Source organism: Labeo rohita, unplaced genomic scaffold (genome assembly GCF_022985175.1).
Source record: "Labeo rohita strain BAU-BD-2019 unplaced genomic scaffold, IGBB_LRoh.1.0 scaffold_195, whole genome shotgun sequence".
Lineage (NCBI taxonomy): Eukaryota > Metazoa > Chordata > Actinopteri > Cypriniformes > Cyprinidae > Labeo > Labeo rohita.
In genome coordinates, this window is record NW_026128165.1 from 13,932 (window position 1) to 41,702 (window position 27,771).

The following is a 27,771-nucleotide window of genomic DNA, read 5'->3' on the forward strand; positions in this document are numbered from 1 at the left end:
AGGAGCCAACTCAGGAGGGCGAGCTGGACGGAGCTCCGGCTCTGGAGGGCGAGCTGGACCGAGCTCCGCCTCTGGAGGGCGAGCTGGACCGAGCTCCGGCTCTGGAGGGCGAGCTGGACCGAGCTCCGGCTCTGGAGGGCGAGCTGGACCGAGCTCCGGCTCTGGAGGGCGAGCTGGACCGAGCTCCGGCTCTGGAGGGCGCGGTGGAAGGCACGCTGGAGCCCTCCAGGGCTGTGCGGGCAACTGCGTCAAGGACGGGGACCTGGAGAGAACAGGGACAGTAGAGGCAGACAGAGGAGGAGAAGAAGCAGAGAGTTCAAAAGTTAACGCCGCCTCCCTATGAGGCTCTACAGCCTGGGCTGACACCTCAGGAGGCATAGGCGCGGCTTCTCCGGCGATTGAGGGTTCTGGAGCGGCTTTGACATCAGACGTGAGCACTGCCTCTGGAGGGTGCGCTGGAGGCAGCTCGGGCTCTGATGTGTGCTCTGGAACTTGTCTTGGCTCATTAGACACACCAGGAACTTGACTTGACTCAGGAGATGTAGCCGTGACGTGACTTGACTCAGCCGTGACGTGACTTGACTCAGGAACGCCCGCAACAACCTGGCTTGACTCATGGGGAACCGCTGTGACTTTACTTGATTCAGGAATGACAGCTTTGGCTTGACTTGACTCAGCCGCTTGACTTGACTCAGTAGCTGCAGCTGCAACTTGACGTGACTCAGAAACTTGACTTAACTCAGGAACTGCAGCTGTAACTTGACTTGACTCAGGAGACACAGCTGCAACTTGACTGGACTCCGAAACTTGACTGAACTCAGGAAATGCAGCTGTAACTTGACTTGACTCAGGAGACACAGCTGTAACTTGACTGGACTCAGAAACTTGACTTGCCTCGGGAAACGCAGCTGCAATTTGACTTGACTCGGGGAACGTAGCCGCAACTTGACTAGACTCATAAGGTGCAGACTTAGACGTGGCAGCCATCTTGCGTGCAGACTCTGGCGTGGCGGCGGCCATCTTGCATTAACCATCTTGTCACTCCATTTCACCAGATAGTAAACGCTCAAAAACTCCTCCACATATTCCTTCAGCGAACGCTCACCTTGTTGAAGGTTTAGGAGGAGGTCCTCAGCCCAGGTCATCCTTAGAATTTTTTTTTGGGTCGGTGATTCTGTCACGGTTTGTGTACGTTGTGCGTGTGCGTGGAAGGAGCAGGAGGAGAGCGGAGATCCAACCAATGCAACTTTATTAAATAATCCAACGTGAAATCAAACTCAGGGAAACACAGGGAAACACAGGGAAACACAGGGAAACACAGGGAAACACAGGGAAACACAGGGAAACACAGGGAAACACAGGGAAACACAGGGAAACACAGGGAAACACAGGGAAACACAGGGAAACAGCAACCACAACGAACGGAAAGACACTAAAGACAATATAATCACCGACCAGGGGAGTGAGGCACAAGAAACATTATATACAAGGAAACAGGGGAGTGGTTACAAACGAGATAACGAGGGGAAGTACAAATATGGGCAAGACGGAACCAATACACAAAACCAACAGGGGGAGCAAACAGAACAAACCAAATGTACTAGAAACACAGGGGGAAAAACACAAGGAAAACCCAGACAAAACCAAACAAAATACTGACATCAGGTCTCTATCACACATTTCTTTAAATTCTTCAACAATCTATGGGATAAACTCTTTAATCTTCTCAAGATTTTCCTTACCATTATTTTCAGAGTATGATGAAGAATAAATATTACTATAAAATGAGTATATATTTCCTCAGATATTAATTTCAGGTCTGAAATTACTTCATCATTAATAATTAAATTATGAATTGTATTACTTTCCTGTCTCCTCTTCTCTAACCAACAAAAATAAGCCGTATTCTTCTGTACTTCTTCCATCTATTTTGCACGAGACCTTACAAAAGCTCCTTGTGCTTTCATTGGATACATGCTGTCTAATTTAGCTTGAAGAGAGAGTAACTTTTCAACATCTTGAGTCATTTCTTGTGAATTACAGCAGTCATTCATTTCTTGAACCTCAACTCCTTTTGTTTCAGTTCTCTGCTTTTTTGTTTACCAAACCAAATTGAAATTTCCCTTGTTTTAAATTTAAAATACTCTCATTTAATAGGGCTGTTCGATTCCGAAAATTTTTAAATCAAGTCCGATTCTGATTCCTGGTCCTGGAATCGATGAGATTCGATTCCAAGAATCGATTCCTCACTGTTGTTTTAATTTCTTTTGGATTCTTGTTTTTTATAGAGTGGAGGAACCTAATTTCGCCATTACTGTAGGATATAATTGTCTTAGAAAGTAGCCTAATCATAATATGAAGCTTTATTTTTTAAAAATTATAATACATTTCTGTATTTAAACTGGTCTGTGTTCTCTGCATTTTCTTTCAGAATTATCATTGGCTGATAGAAAGGTTAAAAATAGCATTTTATGTAAGATGGAAATGGAATCAAGACCCTCGATCACGTCATGATCTATTCTATCTCGCAGTGCTCTAAACTGTGGACAATATAAGGCCATTCCACCGTAAAATAACTTTTGAATCGTTCATTAAAACGATCTATCCGAAATAACCTTTTTGTGGAAACGAATCAGACTTCTAATCACTATTAGCGAGCAAGGCTCCATCCTCAAACTCAGACGTGCTCAGTACGGACTCTTTTCATTCAGTTTATTTTTGGGAATCGATGTTCAGTGACGGTTGATGACAACAGCCGAGATACGCAGCCTTTGTACGATGCTACCTTTCTTTTGAGAGGCGCCCATAGATAAGCTTTGTTGAACTGAAAACGGCTATGAGTGGAGAGTCAATTCCCCTTGATGGGACTGATTCCAAACTTTGTTTGACTCTCGATTCCCAAGGCCTCGGAATTGAGGAATTTATTCTTTTTGGAATTGACTCCTAGCCCTACCCTTTAATCCTGTAAGAAGTTAAAGAAAAGTCATTTCCAATCTCACTCACTAAATTTCTTATTTGACTACAGTACTCTTTATCCTTTAAGAGTTCTGCATTAAACTTCCAATAGTCTTTCCTAACAGTATGTTTTACTGCTGGTGTCAATGTTAATGAAATCAGACAATGATCTGTCAATGGTGCGGCAGAAATTGAAACATTAGTAACATTCTCAGAATATTCCTCAGTGATGAGCAAAAAATCTATCCGCGACTTAGAGGATCCATTAGGTTTGACGCAAGAGAACTGACTAGCATTAGGATACTTGACCCTCCAAATATCTATAAGGAAATTTAAATTGGAAAACTCCTGAATAATCTTATTGAAGTGGTGGCTAGTATAACTTGAAGGGGATCTGTCTAGCCACTAATCAGGTCCCAAGTTAAAATCACCTCCAATTAGTACCAAATTTGAATGAAACTTCGACTTGAACTGTGTGACAACAGCTGTAATATTATCCAATACAATCTTGTTTTGCCCACTACTGTTATACACATAACCCTTAACTAAAATAACAAAAATGTCTTCACAGTTAACCACAGCAGTAAGCCAATGTCCTTGAGCATCAGAATGAAGTCACAACCTTCTCAGGGCAATTGATAAGGCATATGGCGACACCTGCTGATCGACTGAAACCATGACTGAACAAAACCCCCACTGCATTTTCCAAAAAGTTGCACCTTCTTCAGTAGATTGAGTCTCTTGTAGAAAAACAAAATGTGACTTCTGCCCCTTACAAAACAAAAATATTCCTTTGCGTTTTATTTTGTCTTTTATTCCTGTATTTAAAGAACAGAAAGATAAACGAGATTTGAGTGCAAACATACTTCACTGGAACTCACAGTGAACAAACAGAAAATGTCACTGAACAGTAAGTAAGGAAATCAGAAGAATTAAACTGCAACACAAAAAAGAGTCTCTCAAAAATCAACATTACCCTTTCTCTGAACTTTCATCATCGTGGAAAAAATTATTTTCCCTCAATGAAGGCAAAAGGACCCCGAAGGTATGCCACTTTCCCTTCCGCTCGAGCTTGTTTAATGCGTGGAGAATGGTCTTCCATTGTTCAGTAAGCTTTGCAAAAAACAGAGAACCTCACTCACTGACAAGGAATAACTCCTTTACGAGTGCACCAGTCCTCAAAGACCCGCCATTTCAGATCATACAGCGGGCATGTTGATGGAGCTCTAGCACTCTGTATATACTATTTATGACCTCCTGGGGAAGCCCAAGTGCATTTAGATTCAACCCCTCACGGGCCAGACCCAAAGATTGATTCGTTCCGGATGGGGGTGAAAAATTTGCCCCCCTGCTTGGGACAGCAAGTCCCGATGCAATGGGAGTTGCCAGGGCTCTCCCCAAAGGAGCTGGACAGTCTCTGCCAGCCACAGCCTCCCTGGCCAATGAGGGGCTATCAGAAGGAGAGATAATCCATTTTCTCTTACTCTGTCTAGCGGTGGGAATGCGTATAGCAACACGTTAGGCCACAGGTGTGCCAGCGCATCCACACCCAAGGGTGCATTTTCGTCTCTGAGAGAAAAATACAGCGGACATTTTGCGTTTGCCCGCGAGGTGAATAGATCTACGGCAGCCCTGCCGTAAATCTCCCAGATTTGATTCACCACCTGCGGGTGGAGTACCCATTGTCCGTATAATGGGTTGCCCCTTGACAGGAAATCTGCTTCAACATTCAGGACTCCCGGGACGTGCGTTGCGCGCAGCGAACTGAAATGCGTGGCGCTCCAGACAATCAGCTTGCGTGCTAGATTGTGCAGTTGCAATGAACGCGTTCCCCCTTGGCGATTGATATATGCCACCACCGTCATGTCGTCTGTCCTGACTAGAACATGAAAACCCTCTAAGAATAGACAAAAATGCTTCAGAGCTAGAAAGACTGCAATTAACTCCAGCATGTTTATGTGAAATCTGCGAAACCGAGGCGTCCAACGACCGTTTACTGATGTGCCCTGAAAAACAGCTCCCCATCCCGTCAGGAATGCATCCGTTGTCACTACTTTTCTCAGAGACACGTTCCCAATCAAGACTCCTGTCTGGAATACACAGGGGTTTCTCCACTCATGAAGAGCCATCATGCACGTCGTGGTAATTCTCACTCTGCGTGTGAGGTGCCTACGTGGGCACAGACGCCTCGCCGCAACCCAATGCTGGAAGCTCCTCGTTTTCAGCAAGCTCAGCGGGACCACAGACAGTGACGAAGACATCATACCCATAAGGCGGAGACAGGTCCTGAATGAGACTAGGTTTCCCACGCAAAACTGGGCTAGGCACTGATAAAACACCATTATCCTCCTTTCCGAGAGCATAGAGCGATATTCCATGAGTCTATTCGCAAGCCTAGATACTCTCCTGGGTCAGGATCAGCTGGCTTTTGGCATAGTTGATCCTGAACCCCAGATTTGTGAGATGAGACGTGAGCTCTGCACGCTCCTGTGAATGAGCCTATAAGATAATTGTCCAAATAAGCAGATATTCTGAGACCCTTGTGGGAGAGTAACAAATTTGTACACTTAATTCTGAATAGAAAACCTGAGATATTTCCTGTGCGCCGGATAGACACTTATATGAAAGTAAGCATCCTTGAGAACCTTGACCGTGGCAAACCAATCTCCCCGGCGGGCTGAAAGAGTGAGAGCCCCGACTGTGAGCATCTTGAATTTGTACTTCCTTAAGTGCTTGTTTAGAGCATGCAGGTCCAATATCGGGCGCAAACCCCCATCTTTCTTTGGAATTAGAAAATAACGGGAGTAATAGCCCCTCTGAGTTTCCCCCAATGGAACTCGTCTCATAGCTCTTTTCTCTAGGAGGGAGGATATTTCCGCTTCTAACACCCAAGCTGAATCCCCGTTCGCTACAGATGCTATAACCCCGTTGAAAGAAGGGGGTTTTACAGCGAACTGAAGAACTAAAGGACATACTACACCTGCTAGTTTTGGAATTGTCTTATCTGCTGAAGTCCACTGACTGTGATGTACAGAATACCACTCAATATATTTTACAAGATGGAACAGAAATATTCAGAACATGCAGGAAGTTCTTTCTAATAGATTACTGAACATACTACAGGTTAACGTTTCACCTGCGATGAAGTTTGGATATGCTGATTTTTGTAAAGACACATCAGCATCTGACATGGTGTTTCACTGTAAAACTTCACTTTATCTTTTTAATGGTTACACAAATTGCCCTTGAATGACTTTGAAATGAAGGAGGAAAAGACACACCTTCCAAAAGACACAAGTTCTGCTGGCTTTGATATTATGGTAACATATAGAGCTCAATAGGTTCCACAAGATGGAACAGAAAACTTCAAAACATTCTACAATTTCTTTCTTTCAGTCTATTGAACATACTACCACCTGAAGTTTGGATGATGTTTTAACAACCCAGCCTATGTTATACAGGCACTGGCCACATGTGTGGTTCTTAATGTGGCTCTGCCTTGTGCCAACACATAGTGATAATGGAAGAATTTTGATTTTTAATGCAACATAATTCTGTTTTTAATTACATTAATTTTGAGTAGTTTATAATAGTGTTTGATAGTACTGATGCTGTTTTGAGGCAATATGTGCCATCAATTAAAACTAATTTGGAGGTGAGCGATGGAACAAAGAGATATTATATGTCCTCTAAACTGTAATGTTTAAATGCCAATGCTAAAGTGCCCTTTCGGCTTTAATCGGTGGAAATCGGATTGCGATTTCTACAGTATGTCTTTTCAAGAGTGCTTGATAACTATATAGTCATTTTGGGTCAGTCTGTGCACTGGCTGAAAAGATACTGACACTTCAAGGTGCAGGTCATGCAACTTAAGAGTTGGACTCTATTTTGCACACAGTGGCTTTAATGTTGTTTTTGAGAAATCTTTTCAAAATCTACTGAAAATTTAATGTTGTCTTGTTAAAAAATTTCAAACACTTTGACAACTATTTCAGTGAACACAGCCGAATCACACATGCTCAGCACCACATACACGGACAGCGATGTTTCATACAAACATACACAAGTCTTTATTAATCTGAGGTGAAACTTTTATTTGTAGTATAACCACTAAGGTTAAAGAAAAACATTACAGACTACATTATCATTTATTCATTTATATTATTCATTTATATGTTTTTATATTTTATATTTCTTATTATTTTCCTTGCTTATGCATTTTCATTATTGTTCAGTTCCATGATTGTGGGGTTTCATGAATTGTTTGGTCTAAGAAATAGATAACGGGGATGTTTATGGAAATTCAAGGTTTATGGGATGTTGAATCCGTTTGATATATCATTGTTCTTTGAGCTGTACTCCTCAGACGAAGTTTGAACATTGAAACATGCGCAACTAAAACTGTTCAATAAAATCTGTTATACCTTTTTACCATCATCACTTCGTCTCCTGCTTCTGCTCTTTTCTGGCTTCCATCGGTCAATTTCATAACTGACAGAAACCTGCTTGTTAGTGGGGTTGGGGTAACTACATCTTGCTGACTAGTTGTTCTGTTACCGAAAGACTGATATTTTCTGACAGGATCTGGTGTCCGGGACTGGGTCCTGAAGATCTGGTGTGGAGACCTGCTTTTAAAACTTTTAATTTTCGTAAGGGTTACTGGAGTCCCCTTGAAACATTATCCCAGCTAACAATTTTTGGTTCCCAGAACGTTCCCTGTCGGTTAGCCAGGAAAGTTTTTTTTTTTTTTTTTTTTTATGTAAACAGATCGTTCCCGTAACATTTCAGGAATATGTTCGATTTTTCTTATTCGTTAATATGTAAGATTAGAAGTACCATATAATAACCCAGATTTTGTTGATTAAAGCACCAAATAAAAATGACTTCAACAAAATATTGGATTTTAAAAATGTGAATTTTATTTTACAAACATTAAAAATGAATAACATTTATTTGACTTTAATTAGGATAGCATTACATTCGTTTCTTACCACTGAATTAACGATGATGTGCTTCTCTCTTTTGGTCAGTACACAAAAACTTATCATCACGTTATCTTCAATTAAGCGTGTGCAGATCACAGGTGTGCAGCAAAAAAAAAAAAAATAATAATAATAATAATAAATTAATTAATTAATTAATTAATAATAATAATAATAATAATAATTATTATTATTATAATTATATATATATATATATATATATATATATATACACACACATACATATATACACACAAACAAACCCAGTGTTTATGATATGATTTTCTGAGTACACTTAACCTTGGCTTAATTTTAGCTGTAAAACTGAAATTATATTATTATTATTATTATTATTATTATTATTATTATTATTATTATTATTATACGATTTGACCACTTTGATGTCTACACTTTATTAAAAGATATTCTGCAAAAAATAGTTTGTTTATGATTATGAGTTTACATGATTATGACAACTTAAAATAACCTGCAGGGAACACTATGGAAATGTTCTCTGTAGGTTATAAAAGTAAAACAAAAAAAAAAACAAAACAAAACAAAAAAAAAAAAAAAACACAATGCTAACGCATTATAATGTCATAATGTAAGGAAATGGTGCTGAATTTCGCTTCATTTGAAACCACTGTTCGACTTAACGCAGCGCTGCGCAGCTCGATCAAATTCTGACTTGAAGCAGTGCATGGCGGTTAGAAATTTTGTCCGACTTGAGGCGGCGCCGACGCCTCGTGACTGTTACGTATGCCATCAAAGTACCGCGATGGCGATTCGAGAGCTGTTTCCTCAGTTCTGTTTCTTCAGAGCGGCTGTAGGAGCTCTGATGACGACACAGCTATTTCGTGATTGGCCAGATTCACCGCATGACAACGATCACGTGTGTTTTGGGTTTATTGTAACATCCTGAAGTCCGATAATGCTGACAAATCTGTTATTTTAGTGTTTTTACTGTAGTCGCAATGTTGTATTAAGTTGTCATAAAACACTGATAAAAGCATATACCCAACTTTATTGCTATTTAAATAGAATATGTTTAAGTTGAACATTATTCTTGTTCAGATGGCGCTGTATTAAGCAGTATATGAAAAGTGTTTCTGTTGCTCATGAAAACGCTTTTGAAATGTCAGTGTATTTGACAGTTATTTCATTTAGTTCACATTAGGTGTGTTCGACTTCATCTACGGCTACAGACGGCGATCAAAATTTCTAACCGGCATGCACTGCTTCAAGTCAGAATTTGATCGAGCTGTGCAGCGCTGCGTTAAGTCGAACACACCTTTAATCTGTGATAGAGTAAGCAAACACCGTGAGAGCATCGCTACTGAGAGCAGAAAGTGTCCTACTTGACTGCTCTCTAGTCGTTCTTGAACGAATCTTTAATGTGACTTGGGACAAACGAGTCGTCTCGGGGAGTGATTCGTTGCATGCGCAACATCCTATTAGGTTCTATACTGGAATTAAGGTGCGTTCACGCCATATCGGAATTCCCGTAATTACGGGATTCCAACTTGTAAAAAGCGCTCACGTTCTCGTAGAACTCGTAATTACAACTTGTGAACTGGAAGTCTTCTGAGAGCTACGACTTGTACCACATGACCGCTGTACCGCCTGACCAACGTAGGCTCTACGTGTGTTCGACTTAACGCAGCACTGCGCAGCTCGATCAAATTCTGACTTGAAGCAGTGCATGCCGGTTAGAAATTTTGTCCGACTTGAGGCGGCGCCGACGCCTCGTGACTGTCACGTGTGGCATCAAAGTACCGCGATAGCGATTCGAGAGCAGCCGACTGACTCAGTCGGCGCAGTTTCTTCAGAGCGGCTGCAGGAGCTCTGATGACCACGACTGTTTCACGATTGGCCAGATTCACCGCATGACAACGATCACGTGTGTTTCGGGTTTATTCTAACATCCTCAAGTCAAATAATGCTGACAAATCTGTGTTTTCAGTACATTAAAAGTATTTTTACTGTAGTCGCAGTGTTATATTGAGTCAGATCTATCATAAAACACTGGTAAAAGCATATATAACCCCACTTTATAAGTATAGAGAATGGGAGTGTGATGTCAGCAACGCACGGCATTCTGGGACATTCGGACACGGACGCTACAGTCTAGACTGAGAAATAGTGGAGGTAGATGTTAAAATTTATATTGTGTATTTAAAAACACATAAGAATGGAGAACGCTTGCTGTGACATGAACTGCCATATCTGCTGTCATGACCGGAGTGGAGAACCGATCTAAAATGAAGCGCAATTTTATGCCTTTCAGCTTAAAACAACACAATGGCGAAAGCAGCTCAATGAAAATAAACAAACTTAAAAATCCGGCTTTTCATTTGTATTCATTATTTATTACAGTTTTACAATTTCCGATCCACTTGAAATTGTGGAAAGTGCTCACGCCATCAATAACACGTTTGGAAATGTAATTTAATTTGTGATAGGGCTCGGTGCGATCACTGTCCCTGTTCATAAAGCAACTCATCTGATTAAACGTTACTGTTCAGCAGCTCTTAAGAAATCGAAATCGTGATAAGAAATCGTGTATTTGTTCAATTTAAGTCCAGTAAAACTTATTTAACTTTATCCCTCAATGAAATTAGGGCGATATGACATATGATTAAATACATCAGCGTTTCTCAATTCCATTCCTCACGTACCGTCGCTCTGCATATATTGCATGGCTCTCTTATTTAACCTGATTCAGATAACCAGCTAGTTCAGAGAGAGCTCCATGACTGAACTGTGTTGCGATTAACATGGTCCCTAAACAATGTTCACTGCTCCCCACTCCCTGAGCAGTGGAAATCAGTTGAAGTTTACTTAAGAATATTCATTCTTGGATTTGCGCTACGCCACCGCCTGCATAGTCTTCACACACAGACAAAAAAAAGTGAAGTGTGACACAATATACCCCTGTAAATAAATGCAGTTTAAATTAATGTCTTGCACACTTTAATGCTCGCTGAACGGAACATATACGAATGTCTTAGAACTGTAATCAGGGCAGAATATATCAAGTTTGCAGGGCACTTACTTTTGAATAGAACAGACATCTGAGATAAAATGTGCAGAGCGGTGGTTCACTTACAAGATCAACTGGCTGAGATCAAGCTATGGTGTGTTTATTTTATCGGGCAGAAATATCAGTGCCACCTAGTTATTAAAAACTGCAAAAGAGAAATTAATTCAGTCCTGTGTGTGGTACAGTAGAAGGCGGCCGTATGATTTCTGTGAGTGTGTATGTGTCGTGTTCTGGCCACTCGACTGAGTGCTCGAATGAACGCAATGGATTCAAATATTAGTACATTTATTCTACTAAAGTGCAAGCAGCTCTTAAAAATATTAACGCAAATACAGTAGGTTTTTCCTCTAGTGATTTGTATGTATTGTCATTGTACGCTATTTCGCGTGTCTTAATACATGGCGGCGACTACCCAGAATGCAATGCGCAGTGACGTAAACTCCCGAGCTCTATTTAAATAATATATATTTGTGTTTATCATTATTCTTGTTCAGATGACGCTGTATTAAGCAGTATATGAAACGTGTTTCTGTTGCTCCTGAAAACGCTTTTGAAAAGTCAGTGTATTTGATAAATATTGCATTTAATTCACTTCTTCTGTGATAGAGCATGCAAACGGAAGGGGGGAGTGTGGGAGGAGATGGCGGAAGGAAGCGAGGAGACAGGAAGTGAGATGGGATTCGAAGAAGAGGGCGGGAGGGACAGGAGTGTGGAATGTAATGCGATCAAGAAAACTGAAAAAAACGGAGAAGTAGCTAATATAGATGAAACAGATAGTGAACAAAGTCTGATAGTAAGTAGACAACAAGAAGAGCATAAAGTGATCATGACACTAACTCAGGGGGGGTCGTCATTTGGTGAGTGGAATCCGATACAACTGACAAGATCGATAAACAAGATGTTAGGTGAAGTTAAAAATGCAAAAATAATGCGAAGTGGAGCGCTGTTAATTTTCTGTAGGAATAAAACGCAACAAGAAAAAGCTATAGAATTGAATAGAATTGATGGCAAGAGGGTAAAATGCGTCTTGACTGGAAATAAGACGATGATTAGAGGAGTCATTACAGGAATACCTGTAAATGTCTCGGAAGAACAAATCAGAGACAATGTGGCAGGGGCAAAAGTGTTGGAAGTGAAGCGTCTTAAAACAACTAGGAATGGGGAGAAATGTGATAGCTTGTCTGTTATGATTAAGTTTGATGAAGTGAAAATTCCAAGTAAAGTATTCACAGGCTACATGAGTTATGAGGTCAGGGCATATATCCCTCCCCCTTTGAGATGTTTTAAATGCCAGAAATATGGCCATGTAGCAGCAGTATGTAAGGGCAAACAAAGATGTGGCAGGTGTTCAGGAGAACATGAGTATGGGAAGTGTGGAGAAGGAGCAAATCTTAAATGTTGTAACTGTGGAGGAGAGCACAGTTCAGCTTACCGCGGATGTGAAGCTAGCAAAAGAGCAATGGAGGTGCAGCGAATGAGGACAATGCAAGGAATAACTTATGCAGAGGCTGTAAAGAAAATGTCAAGGGAAAAGGAAGCCTATAAACCAGAAATCAAAGGAAACAAAGATAAGACTTGTGAGAACTGTAAGGAAATAGAGGCAAAGAAGGATGTGTTGGTCGTGGGAAAAAAATGAATTTGTGTTGTTTATGGTAGAGGTGATAAACTGCTCAGCACAGACAGACAGGAAGACAGAAAAAATCAAAATAATAGTTAAATCGGCTGAAAAATACCTAGGAATTAAAGGACTTGGCTGTGAGGTAGTGGAAGAAATGTTAATGGTAGGTAACACAAGCTCTCAGACATGGGCTGGTGGTTCTTAATGACACTAGTCATTTTGCAATGGAATGCCAGAAGCCTTATAGCTAATGGACAGGAATTTAAGAAATATGTACCTGAGTTAATAGACAGACCTCATGTAATATGCGTGCAAGAAACATGGTTAAAACCACAATTAGAATTTGTAATGTATGGATATACTTCAATTAGAAAAGATAGAGAAACAGGAAAAGGTGGAGGTGTTGCAACTTTTATTAAAAATGGGATAAGGTATAAATTAATTAGTAAAGGGATAGATAATGAATCTGTTGTAATTAGGGTATGGTCAGGAGAAAGTAGCATAAAGGTAGTCAACTTCTACAACCCTTGTAGTAGATTAAACACTGACATATTGGAATCAGTATGTGGGTCAATGCAGGGTAAAATAGTGGTGTGTGGGGACTTTAATACACATAGTACATTATGGGGAAGTAACGATGCAGATAATAATGGATCAGTAGTAGAAGAGTTTATAGATGACAAAGAGTTGGTGTGTATAAATGATGGAAAGGGCACACGATACAATAGTTCAAGTAACACAGAAAGTGCTATTGATCTAACACTAGTATCAAATGAAATTGCAGGAATCAGTACATGGGAAGTAAAAGACAGGTCAACAGTGGGTAGTGATCACTATCCAATAATAACTAGGATTGGCATAGAAGTACAACAGGACAGTGAAGTGAATATACCAAGGTGGAAGTTAGATAAAGCTGATTGGCAGGCATTTCAAGAAATGAGTGAGACTAAATGTATGGAATTATTGAATAAAAATATAACGAATGTAGAAGAAATGAATGATGAAATAGTAAATTCTATTATACAAATAGCAGAGGAAACAATACCAAAAAGCAGAGGAAATAAACGGAAAAAGAGTGTGCCATGGTGGGATGAGAGTTGTAGAAAAGCAGTTAAAAGTAGAAATAAAGCGTTCGGGCAACTTAAAGCTCACCACACGATAGAAACCTTAATTAATTATAAAAGAGTGCAAGCGATAGTTAGGAAAATGATTAGATCGGCAAAACGCACCCATTGGAGAGAGTTTTGTAATAAAATTGGAAATGAAACTCAGTTGTCAGACATATGGAGAGTAATCAGAAGAATGAGTGGAGTAGGTCAAAGTGTTGAAATACCAGTGCTGTGCAGTAATAATCAATGTCACGTGATGAACGAACGACTCGAACCCGAAGTCTCGAGAGATGAACTAATCAATTCTTTTTCCAGTGTTCTGACAATTTTTGCTACCCTGTCAGATTTTGCTACCTCCCATTAAAACAGATGGTAGCATAATTCGACAGCGGAAAATGCTACCTATCAGATTTTGCTTCCAGCATGATATTAATATTGTGTGAGGCTTTATTAACGTGTACACCTACCCCAACCCTAAACATAACATTACAGTATGAAAAACACAGTGCTGGTAGCACAATCTGACAGGTAGCATTATTTGTTAAAACACCGGCTCAGACTGCATTGGTTAAGCTAATTGGGCTGTAAGGTGATGAAAGAACGACTCAAACCTGAAAACTTGTCAGATAAGAGGTGAGCTAATCATAGACTAAAGACCCAGGTAAACAATGAATTAATATTTTCTGTTTCTTATAGCATTTGTTTGACGTGTGATCAAAGTTTGTGTAAGCAGTAGATGTGTTAGGGAGGTAACAGGTAACATTTTCATTATATTTTGCTAAAATGAACGAAATGACTCGATAAAAGATTCGTTCATTTTGCTGAACGAGATTCAAAGGTCCGAGTCGGTAAAATGATCTGAACTTCCCATCACTACTGCTCTCGGCTACTCTCGTTGACCGCCGTCAGTCACGTGGTTTTCAGGCGAACATAGCTTTCCTACGTCATAAATCACGTGAATTTCTCAAAACGAATCAAGCTCTGATACAGGCGCTTAAAGTGAAAAGTGGTGTTTTTTTTTTTTTGTTTGTTTTTTTTTGTGTTTTTTTTTTTTGGAGTTTCGGAGCTTTCGTGAACAATATAACATCAGGAGAAACACCCGTCACTACCTTTTAAACATTAATAATATTTATTTTATTATTTAACCTCGTGAGTCATGATCACCAGGTATGAGATCTGATTATTTTCACTCCACACATTATAGAAACCGAAATAAACGTATTTCCCTAGCTTCGGCTAAATGCTAATTACCTAAAATATATTCTTAAGTATCACTATCATAGTTCGCAGACCCGATATAATTACAGAGTATACGTTCTAAAGTTAAAAAAGTTTGTAGTGGAGAGTAAAGGGAGGAAAAGTATTAGTTTTGTGACATATTTGAAAACTTGTGACTCCACCCGTATTGCTGCAACGTAACACGACAAGCATGTGTGAACATGTGCATATTTAGCAACCATTGCATAGTTGCACTACAAACATATATTGTAACTATAGCCTTATGTACACCTAGGCCTATTGTCGATAATGCTGCCTTCACGTGCTATCTGAAATGTCCTATTTACCACTTATGAACAGTGTTAAGGAGTAACTAGTAAAATTACGTAATTTAATTACAAAATTATTGTAACTGTAATCTGTTGGTTACTGAGGTAAAATATGTAACTGAATTACAGTTACTTATGAAAATGTTAACACTTACAAAGGGGGTTACCTCTTTTAACACACGTTTTAAAGTATGAAACACCATTTTTTTTTTTCAGAAGTTTATGACACAAGCTTATTCAGTAACTGTTTTATTCCATTTCTATCATATCTATTAAACTATATCTTATGATTTTAGCTGAAAACATTTTCAGAATTAATCAAAATATTTAAATGCAATCAGTTACATTTTTTTAATAAAGTAATTAAAATAGTTACACTATTTATTACATTTTAATTAGTGTAACTTCTAATCTGTAACTTATTATATTCACAAAGCAACCTTCCCAAAAATGACTGTGAAGTCGTGATTACGAACTTGTCGCGTTCAAGTACTTTAAGAATAAAATGTAGCCTCTCATTGGTTGATAACCATAAACATTCACCTTGTTAGTCAGCTGGCTGATGATTCTGAGATTAAAATTCATGCTTATTTCATGCATGCTTCAAATGATTGTTCATAGATAGCCTTTAAATGTGCACTACTTTAGCGACAAGACAAGGTGATGTAGTTGTTGTGGAAAAAACTAATAAAGAATAGTGCTGTGTCCCAGTGTGCCTGCTTTTACTACGCCCTTGAAGTATGTACACTTTTGGTGAATAAAAAGTACACACTTTTGAGTGTGTAATAGAAAAGAAGGCAAGCTTTGGGACATAGCATCACGTCATACAACTGCTTCGTCAATCCTGTCACTGTAAACTGGCCTGTCAGTTATGTTGTCACAGTTAACACCTACATTTTGTTTCATTTTACTTCCTAACATATTGGAGAGAAATGCTGATCAATTTCTGATTAGGAAAATCGGATTTACAATAATTCCAATAGCATGTGAAGGCAGCATAACATACAAACTTTCCATCCACACTAGCACGATACTATTTGAAAATTCTAAAATCACTGACTGTGCTTTAAACATCATTAAAGCTCACAAAAAATGACTGAATTATGGACGTAGCCTAAATATATTGCCATATATTTTATTTCAGACAATCTGCACACAGTTACAACAAACCCCATATGTTTATAAAAACCCTTATAGTTTATCTCAAATTCAGACATTACATTTGAGAACATTATATTTTAAATATAATTAAAAACTATCCTGTTTAAAATGTTTTCTATCCACTTGATATCTGATGTCACCATTTCTAGGTCCAAACACTGGCATAATGTTGATTAGCACAGAAAAGAATTCCCATTTTCCAGCTACCAATGGTTTAACAGCAGGAATGTGAATCTTGTTTTCCCCCCTCTTATTGTTATAAGCAAATATTTAATTCTTTCTGTGTTTACAGGGGCTGTATTGTTTTACTTCATCTGGTCATGCTGATAAATGAAGGTGAGCGCTGAAGGTTATTAGAGGATCAGTTTACTTCAATACATATATATCAATATGTGTAATCTTGTTTAAAATAGTTTTTTTTTTTTCCCCCTTAAAGCGTCATGAAACCCTCTGTTTCAGCACTGGTTAGTTCTCACCACATTTTTGAAAAATGCTGCAAAAGAGGGCGTGGTTTGCTGCAGAGCGGGAAGAGGGGAGAGAGTGAACTTCAAGTTCAGACTGTTCAGACAGTTTCATTTCGCTCCCATTAAGTTAACTACACAAATAAATGCCCAGGCATTTGCACACTGCATCGAAAAAATATATATGAACGCGCTGTTGCACCTCTGTTAACTTTTAAGGCTTCTTTTGCGGCGTTTATAATCCTTTTGATGGGTTGCATCAAGGAGCTGTAAAAACCGCTATGAATCGCGTTAGTGCAATCTCTCTCGATCCATGAACGTTTCTATCGGTTAATATATGCAGTCTCACAGCCTGAAGCATCTGTCATGGCAAATCAACACAGGCTATCGTGAATAATTAGGCAAAGTGTCTTCTCATAGGATAAGAAAACGCCGCCTCAAGAATAATTATGAGACACCAGCGTGTCATCGATGTACAACAGTCTGTTGCCATGTCACAAATTGTGACGTCAGCATAATGTAGATTTTAAACCCGGAAGATGAAAATAGCACAAAAGGCTCAGAATTAACCAGTTTTCTCCAACAATTATTATTAACAGATGTTAACATTGTCATCTATGATGTGCAACACAAACACCTCTGCTAAAATCTCAAAAAAAAAAAGTAGTTCAGGGTTTTCTGAACCTTTAAAGGGGTCATCAGATGCAAACTTCACTTTTTCATGTTGTTTGAACATTAATGTGTGTTGGCAGCGTGTGTACAAATCTCCCGTATAATGATAAAAATCCATGCAGTTATTTTTAATTAATCTGTAAAAATAATATCCCCTTTTTCAAATCGAGCCATTCTCAGATGCCACACACGACGCCACACTGACAGGTGTGCAAATGAGCAGAGGTTGTTTTACACAACTATTGAGAATTTTTTTAAATAAAGTATATTATAGACTTTTCATTAAAACCCTAAAGAATCATATCAACTTGTGGAAAATGGGCATCCAATGACCCCTTTAAAAAGAAGAAAAAGAATAAAAAAACATGTCTCTTTATTATCACAATTTCTCTCTGTTTTCAGTGTCTCTGCAGAGAACCGTTACGGGTCTAATCGGAGGTTCTGCTGTTTTACCGTGTTCTTCTAAAGAACCTCCACTTAAAGTTGAAGACATTTCAGTGAACTGGAAACACCTCAACAGACTGAAAGTATATGGCATTGCTGAGGGTAAAGGCTCTGTAGATGGACAGATGCCGCAGTACCAGAACAGAGTTGAAAGCTTCCCTGAGCGATATCTGAAAGGAGACTTCTCCATCAAACTCAACAATCTTCAGTACAATGATACAGGAAAATATCAGTGCTACATCACAGATGAATCAGTAATTCTTATTGTGGAGCTACTTCTGGAAGGTTTGTGTGAAAAAAAAAAAAAAAAAAAAAAAAAAAAAATCTTATTTTTATTTAAAGGGGGCACTATAATGTCTTTTTGTGAAGTCTTGACTTGGTTTTGGGGTGTAGAATAGGTTTTAATGCCTGATTGTTGCGGCACCTCTCATCCCCCTCTTTTCCAGATAATATACTCACCCCCATGTCAATGAAGATGTTCATGTCTTTCGTTCTTCAGACGAAAAGAAATTAAGGTTTTTGAGGAAAACATCCCAGGATTGTTCTCTCTATAGTGGACTTCAAAGGGGATCAACAGGCTCCAAATTGCAGTTTCAGTGAAGCTTTAAAGGGCTCTACACGATCACAGCCGAGGAATAAGGGTCTTATCTAGAAAAACTATCAATCATTTTCTAAAAAAACAACAAAATGTTTGGACTTTTAATTACAAATGCTTGTCTTGCGCTAGCTCTGTGATGCGCATCTGCAACTTTATGCATTGCGTAATCACGTTGGAAAGGTTACGCATTATGTGTCGTTAGTTCTTCATCTGTGTGCTTCGGTTCAAAAGGGTAAGGTAGAGCAAAAAACTCCATCTCATTTTCTCCTCCAACTTCAAAATCGTCTGACATTGTTGTTTGTTTTACAAAGGGTTTTTGACTTTCTTTGCACATGCACTTCATAAACACTGGGTCAGTACTTATGCCTACGTCAAGCGTCACCTTTCCAACATGATTTCACAATGCCTGAAGCCGAACTTGTGCAAGACAAGCATTTGTGGTAAAAATTATGTATGTGTATGTATATATATTATTTATTTATTTTTTTGGCTGGGATCATGTAGAGCCCTTCAAAGCTGCACTGAAATTGCAATTTGGACCTTCAACCTGCTGATCCCCAATGAAGTCCAGTATTTTGAGAAAAATCCTGGCATGTTTTCCTCAAAAACCTTTATAAAATTTATTTCGATTTAATAAGCCCTTTGGGTTTTCTGCCTCTCCCTGCACAATATATTGAAAGATTTGTACTTTCTTATTTAGTTTTTTTTTTTTTTTATTGTATATATTTTATTCTTGTGCAAATAAAAAAAAAAAGAAAGACTTGGACCAGTGTTGCCAAGTCTGTGATTTTCCCGCTGAATTGGGCTACTTTAACACTGTTGCTACGGGTTGTTTTTGATGTCCGTGGTTTAAGGCAACCCCGATAACGTCATATTTAGCCCCTGAAATACGAATTTACCAGGGGAACCCGACAAAAAAATGTATTTTATCCTCCAGAACGCGATTTTCAGCGGAGACCCCCTCCCCTCGAAATGCAATTGGGCTAGTTTTGAGCAGCAATTGGGCAGGTTTTGTTGTGAATGCCTGGCAACCCTGACATGGATATCTTGGATTGTTCTGATAGTGATCCAAACCTTTATTGGGAACGTCTCCTTTTAGAGTGGACCCCTTTAAGTCACATGTGCCAAGTTCTCTTTCTATTCAGGTTGGTTTAATTTATTATAACTTTTCTTTGTTTTCAGAGCCTCTGCAGGTCTTGACTGAGCGCTCTGTTGGAAGTTCTGTTGTTTTACCTTGTTCTTCTAGAAGATCTGAGCTCACAGCTGAAGACATTACAGTGCACTGGAGACACAATAAGACTCTGAAAGTGTATGATATTATTAAGGGTAAAGTCTCTCTGGAAGAACAGGATTCAGCGTATGCGAACAGAACTGAAATCATCCGTGAGCATTATCTGAAAGGAGACTTCTCCCTCAAACTCAACAACCTTCAACCCAATGATATGGGAAACTACACATGCCAAATCACAAATGAACTACTCATTCAAAATGCAAAACTAGGTTTGTTAGCTTTAAGCTAATAATTTAAGTTTGTTAGGATGAGATTGTTTAACATTGTTTTAAAACCTCTTTGTTTTTTGTCTTTCTGTCCACCAGAAGTGAACCAAGGAGCACAAGCAAGAACTGAGAAGATTTTATTAGTGCCCTTACTTTCTGTTTCCATTCTGCTTTGTATGTGAGTGGAAAACTCATTTATCTGCAGCCATGGCCTAATGGTTAGGGAGTCAGGCTTGTAATCGAATGGTTGCGGGTTTGAGTCCCAGGTCCGGCAGGGATTGAAGGTGGAGGGATTCCCTTGAGCAAGGCACCGAATCCCCAACTGCTCCCCGGGCGCTGCAGCAATAGCAAATATGGCTGCCCACTGGGGGGGTGTGTGTCAATAACAATTCAGTTACTCCAAGTAAAACCAAGTCAGGAATCATGGTGTGATTCTGGAGTCAGACTTTAGTTTCGGTAGTCATGTCAAAGCAGTAACTAAATCAGCATACTATCCTCTCAAAAACATTGCAAGAATTAGATGTTTTGTTTCCAGTCAAGACTTGGAGAAACTTGTTCATGCCTTTATCACAAGCAGCGTGGATTACTGTAATGGTCTCCTCACTGGCCTCAGGTCCCTACACTGGCTTCCAGTTATATTTAGAATTGATTTTAAAGTACTTTTACTCATTTATAAATCACTCAATGGCCTAGGACCTAAATACATTGCAGATATGCTCACTGAATATAAACCTAACAGACCACTCAGATCATTAGGATCGAGTCAGTTAGAAATACCAAGGGTTCACACAAAACAAGGGGAATCCGCTTTTAGCCATTATGCTGCCTGCAGTTGGAATCAGCTTCCAGAAGAGATCAAATGTGCTAAAACATTAGTTACATTTAAATCTAGACTCAAAACTCATCTGTTTAGCTGTGCATTTACTGAATGAGCACTGTGCTACATCCGAACTGATTGCACTATGTATAATCATTTTCTGTTTTTAACTGTTTTAAATCGATTTCAAATCAATTTTTAAATCATTTTTAAATCATTATATCAATCAGTTTTTACATTTTACATTTTTTGTTTTATTGTTGTTTTTATGATTGTTCTACTTCCTTTTTTGTGATTATTGTTTTTATTATTGTTTTTATGATTATTTTACTTCCTTTTATGTAAATCACTTTGAATTACCTCTGTGTATGAAATGTGCTATATAAATAAACTTTATGGTGACTATATATAGTCACCATAAAAATAGCCTTACTGCTGACATGGTTTTGTTTTGTTTTTTTAATGATTTTTTTTTGTTGTATTTTCTTTTTATAGTTTGCATTTTGCTGAAAGCTAATAGATCAATTCATTTTAAATGCATGTAGGTTGTGAAGGATGCTTATTTAATGCACTATAAAAGGTATTTATCTAAACGCTATGTCGCTCAACCAGTATCCAGGAGTTTTCTCAACAATGCCAAATAATCTTTAAGTGAACACTTCATTTTTTTGTTATTGTGAAGTATATTTTAATAATCTGAAGAAGAACCTTTTTCCACTTTAAAGAATCTTTTGCGCAGTGGAGATTCCACTGATAAATGATGTTTAATGTTCTTCATGGAATCATTGTTGAAGAGTGTATTGTGGGGCAACATGTTGTAGTGTCATGACATAAAATAGCTTTATGTCATCAAATATGTGAATTTCAGAAAAAAAAAAATAAATAAAAAACTTTTACTGAGTACAGTATTAACCAGAGTGAAGAATGTAACAACCCCAGTCCCCAGTCTCCGTTATGCAGTCTAGGTAAATTCCGTTTTAGTTTGAAAGTAATTTTAGAAATGACAGTGGGAAAGATATCAAGATCTGTAGCCTTTTTACAGCTGGCTAAATCATCTCAGTGTTGTGTAAAAAAAAATATACAAATGATACAAGTGTGTATACAAAAATGTAATACAAAAATGTGTTAATTATTTGCAAGACAACTAAAAAAAAACAGGACAGAACTTGTATCATATTAATCATCAGATAACTGTTTTACTGGATATATACTGTAACATTTACTCAAAACTATAATGTGTTAATTGTTTTCAGTATCTCCTCCTAGAGCTTTAAAGCTAGAACCTACAAACTTGAGCCAGACTGTTCTGAAGTTAGTTGCTACATCTTTTCAAACTGATCCAGCTTACGGTTTTTGAAAACCAGACAATCAAAACCACCCATCTGTTAGACTTTATTGCCTTCCAGACTTTCAAGCTATTAAAATGTTTCATTTTATTTACTTCTAGTTGATATAGGTTGGCAAATTGTATTTTTAAAACAAACTGACAACTTTTGTTTAACAAAAAATGGAACTTTGGATATGTTTTAGAATACAAAACAACTGTGCCAGATAAATGTGGGAAAATGGCAACAGTTATTATTATTATTGTGTATATATATAATTTGTTATTTTGTGTTTATTTTAATTTATAATACCTAACAATTCCATGAATTGCATGTATATTTCAGACATCTTCACTCTAAACTCACAAACTCTATAGGCTAAATGAGTGAAATCATTCATTATGTATTCATAGTGTTGTATCTTGTACCTTCAATTACAATGTAGGCAGTTAAATATGTAAACATTCACATACCTTATGTCATAAAATAAAATGACCTTTCAGATAAATCATTTTTGACTTGTCTACTGTTTTTGTCATCAGTTATTCAGTCGTTCACCTAAATTGTTAAAACACTGTCTTAAATAGAATATGCTATAGAGTAGCATTAACCCTTAAATGCATACCTGGTGTCTTTAGCGACCTGGGACGTCAATTACTACCCTCTCCCTCCTTCATTTTTTTAAAGTTCGACATCAGCCTTTTAAGTATTCTTCAATCTATTAATTATGAACAGTAAAACAAGAAAAAAAATAATAAAATATAAAAGAATGTCTGTTTTCTGATTATTGTAAAAAATGTATGTAGGGTCGTTGGAGATCCGAGGTGTGTAATGATGTAAGTATATTTTTTGTACGCAAAAAATATGTAAATATCTGAAGACTAAAGACTAACATATGACAAACATTTTTTTTTTTTTTTTTTTTTTTTTTTTTTTTTAATTTAGCCTGTATTTAAACGTATATATCTGCAAATAATTTTGCCACTTTATGACTTTAGAATAAAATATATGTAAAATAAGTGCATATATAATAGAACATGAAAAAGACTAAATAAGCATTGCATTTCAAAACAATATACCGAATACCAAACAAAAACTACAATTATGCCCTGTACAGAACATTAAATACATATTACATGGATTGAATCCAAACAGCACACAAGTCCTGAATACTGACTGATCAACGGCAGGAAAAATGCTCTAAATCAAATGCAGCCTAACAATCACAAACAAACTCATATGAGACGTCATGTTAGAATTATTCTCTTCAAAGATTTCTGTCTACACAAGAAAACAAAAGTATATAGTCTACAATTAAAAACTGATTTTCTGCCCACATACACCACAGCAAAGGTAAAAAGAGACGTGAAAAAGATTCTCTGTAAACACAGTATGATGTATTTCATATTACTGATCATTTTTATGTATAACTAACCATAAATGTTCAAAAACAAGAAAAGACAACTGCCTACCGAACCTCCACAAGAATCTGTTCCTATGTCAGATCACGTACGAAAACCATCTGTAAAGGGAAGAAGTGCAATCAAACCGTATATTCCCACAGGAAGTCTATCTCTTCCTTGTCCTACTGTAGTCTACTCCCTCCCTCACAAGAGCATAAAACTGTTTACATTTCATATCAGTTAGTGACTTTAGATGTGACAGTGGAGAGATATGTTAGGGTGAATTTCACCAAACACAACACATTCAGAAAGAAAGAAATAATTTCCTATTTAAATAGGTTAGTAAACAAATAAATATGGTATTTTGTACTCCCTAAACTGAAATTAAACTTAAAATGATTTAAATAGGCTAAATACAGATTTTTTTGTTCACACCGTTGGTGTTCTTATTCTTCTTCTTCTTTCGTTTCTTCTTCCGCTCGAGTCTATGGCAGCCCACAGAACCACTTATGTAATTTGGCACTGATAGAGGACAGTCTCAACATTAAACATAGCAAATTTGGAGTCTCTAACTCAAACTCTCTAGTGCACCACCACTTGCCAAAGTCCAAAGTTTCACTCATGTTTGTGCTAATAACTTTTGAACTGTAAGGCACAGAAGGAAAATTATTTTTTTTCCTCTGATTCTTGGCTAATGTCGAGTCAAACACTAAACACCAAAATTTAAAAATCGTAAGGTTTCATTTTTTTCTATTTTTAATGTTTCGAAAAACCTACATTTTTGAACTCGTTGTAGATGGTTTGTCTGACTTGTCTGACACCAAAATTGGCTCAGATCATCTTCAGACCATGCTGGCAAAACGTTATAGAATTCAAGTTGATTAGTTAAACCGTTCTCAAATAACGCACAATCAAACAAACAAACGAAAAACATGCAAAGATGGATGTGAGGTTATATTTCCACAACAGTTCGGCATGTTGAGACCAAAGCAAGACCTTTTCAAAAATGCTAATAACACTGGATTAAATTGGCTTATTGTAATAAAAGTGATCTTAATATATTCCTTAGATCATGCTAAGAACATTCGATACTAATTATGTCAAAATTGGCTGAACTTCCTGTCGGCCTTTTGATTCATGTTGAAATACTTTTTCAAACTCCTCCTACACCGTTAGACAGATTTTCACCAAGTTTGACTCGGATCATCTTCAGACCCTGCTGGCAAAAAGTTATGGATTTTGTGTCGATATACGAAACAGTTCTCATTTAACGCATCAACGAATTTGCTGGAAAGATGCCAAACTGCATCTGAGGCTGTATCTCTTTGACATATTTACACCAAACTTTGTATGTGCCATTGTCACCACATCGTCAATTTGGTATCAGCGCCACCTATTGGTCAAGAGTGATAAACCATTAATTAACCATTACTTATGAAATTTCCAAAAATGCTAATTAATAACTTTTGATTGCATTAACCTATTGTAATGAAACAAAGGTCTCAAAATATTCCTTGGGTCATGCCGACAACATAGATAACAATTATTCCATAGTCGACCGAACTTCCTGTCTGCCATTTTGTTTTATGTTAAAACCTACTTTTCTAAACTACTCCTAGACAGTTTGTCTGATTTTCAACAAAAATCATCTTCAGACAGTACTGACAAAAAGTTATGGATTTTGTGTCGATAGATGAAACAGTTTTTGTACAGCGCCACTACAAATTTGAGGCATGATGCCAAAATGACTCTGAGGCTGTGTCCCTGGAAAGCTTTGACAGAATGACACCAAACTTTGTGTGTGTCATTGTCACTTCATACAAAACACACCACATTGATTTTATAAACAACTGTTGGTCAAAAGTGATAACCCATTAAATCATATTTAAATCATTTTAGTGCTTTTTGCTTACCAAAATAAAACCACGGCACAAAATTGAGTGGAATGTCACAATGATGCACAGTGTTTCTCTGACTGAGAGTGAACTAGCGGTGTTGTTTTATCATACCAGATACATTTGTGTTGAAAGATCTGTTATAATGCTACTCTGTGTGTTCATCACCTGTCTAATAAAATGCATAACATATTAAATTGCCTTTGGGGTTCCAGTGTTAAAAATGCTTATTTCTCTGCAATGAATTAGTTAAAAAATTTCTCTGGAATTAAACATTCTATCAAACATTGGGATAATGTAAGTACACAAGTCAGCAAAATATATAACACTGTCCTGGTTTTTAGATATTTTAATAAAAAATCTTACATATTCTGCCTTTAACTATTTTCATGGAAATTCCTTGACCTCTGTCCTCCTAAGCTGACTATAGCAAGCAGAACAAGTCAGCATTTAACTTGAGTTAGTTATTTATTAACTTCTGGGGATTCATTAGCAACACTTGTGACATTAAATAGACATTCACTAGGTTATGAAACAGTATTGTACACAACCCCTAGAAGGGCTCCAGGAAAGATCACAATGCAACCACAATCACACACACTGAAATTTCACAGTAAAATACACTAAATGACAAAATAAACACCGTACTCAAAGGCAAAACCATAAACTCCCAATATGCAGTGTAACATTAATTACACTAACTGAATCCAAACTGCACATCTAAACAAAATAAATAAATAAAGCCCAAAATTAAATGCAGTCTAAAGATCACTAACAAATTCTTCTCTTCAGAAATGTCCACAACACCACAATATTATATACTGACCAAATATTAGTCGTATTTCTGATCAGTGTCTAATATACAAGAGCAAAGTTAAATTAACATGATTACACTGCAACACTCAAAAGAGAGAAAAAGAAATGTGTAAAATATTGTCTGTTAATATAGTATGATTTGTATTACTAATCATTTCAAAATATAGTCAACTAAATGCAATGAATTTTTCAAAAACATACAAAAAGAATTATTTACCGAGCTGCCAGTAGACTCTTTATTGTACATCTAGTCCCTCCCTGATGCACAGTTTACATTCCATACTAGAGTGACTTTAGACATGACAGAGGAAAAATTAAGAGTTTATTTGCTTGTCTCTCTTCCCGAAGTTAGACAGATAGATAAACTCTTTCCAACACGTAGACTTGTGGGAGAATGCCACTTTATTCCACACCACGTTGGGTATGTCGAAACAGAGTGTAACTGCAGAAAGGAGAAGTATAGTGAAGCTGTAGTTATCTCTAAGAATACAACAGTATCTCATTTTAGTGTCATTTATGGTATATAGTTCTTTTACAGCTTTATAAACAATAAATTCAGCAAATTAAATATAAATTAACCATAAAAACTTGCAGACAATGATTTCTACAGATGATCACAAGTTGAATTGCTGCTGCAAGCTTGTTGAGTGAAGTTCTACTTAAAAAAGGCAGCTGACTGAATTTAACTGTCTTAAAATGTTACTATGGTAACTATATTTTAAAGGTAGCTGCATGACTAGGTAAAAGAATTATAATCATTACAAACATTAAACTTAAAAAAAAAAGGATGATCCAGAACAATATATATATCAAAATCATCAAATATTTTTTCTTCAAACTCTCTAAAATCTAAAATACCAGCCTCAGCCCAATCAGAAGTACCAGTACTTACATCGAAACCTGTACATCTGAGCCTGATCAAAATGCATTTTGTAAAGAAAGACGTCAGATGGATTTAGCTGGTTTTGCATCTGAACTCTTCATATATATTGTGACTTATATCTCACAATTCTTACATTTTTTTTTTTTAGTTATAAAGTCATAGACTATAGAATACCCAAGACTTGTCACTGCTATCGTTTTAAATGGGGAAAGATGCAACGCTCATTATGGTCACGAAGCCCCGCCTTTTTGATGAAAAAGCCAATCATTGACTAGTAAAGTCAGCGCATCACTGCAGCTGCCATTAGAAGTCCCAGTTGCTATCCACCTTATTTTTTAATGCGGAAGTAAGCTATTTTTCTGATAATGTGTTAGACGTCCGGTTCATAATCCGCCATAGGGAAATAACAAGAAGAATATCGAAGCGCAGTAAACGGTAAAACAGTTTGCACTACAAACCAGTGTGTTCATAACATTAAAATAATATGGTAAGACACCATTTTGCAGTATCAAGCAGCAAAATGAGCTTTTTGTGCAGCTAAAAAT

The 27,771-nt window shown here is 37.5% G+C and overlaps 1 protein-coding gene across 1 annotated transcript; it reads right to left on the minus strand.

Annotated features, from left to right (window-relative positions):
- LOC127159157 (skin secretory protein xP2-like) lies at window positions 1-26,590 on the minus strand. Its single transcript, XM_051102060.1, has 2 exons — window positions 26,561-26,590; window positions 1-262 (listed from the first exon to the last, which is right to left on the minus strand). The coding sequence occupies exons 1-2, from the start codon at window positions 26,588-26,590 to the stop codon at window positions 11-13; spliced, it is 282 nt and encodes a 93-aa protein (XP_050958017.1). The 3' UTR covers window positions 1-10.
- Window positions 26,591-27,771: the final 1,181 nt, after the last annotated feature.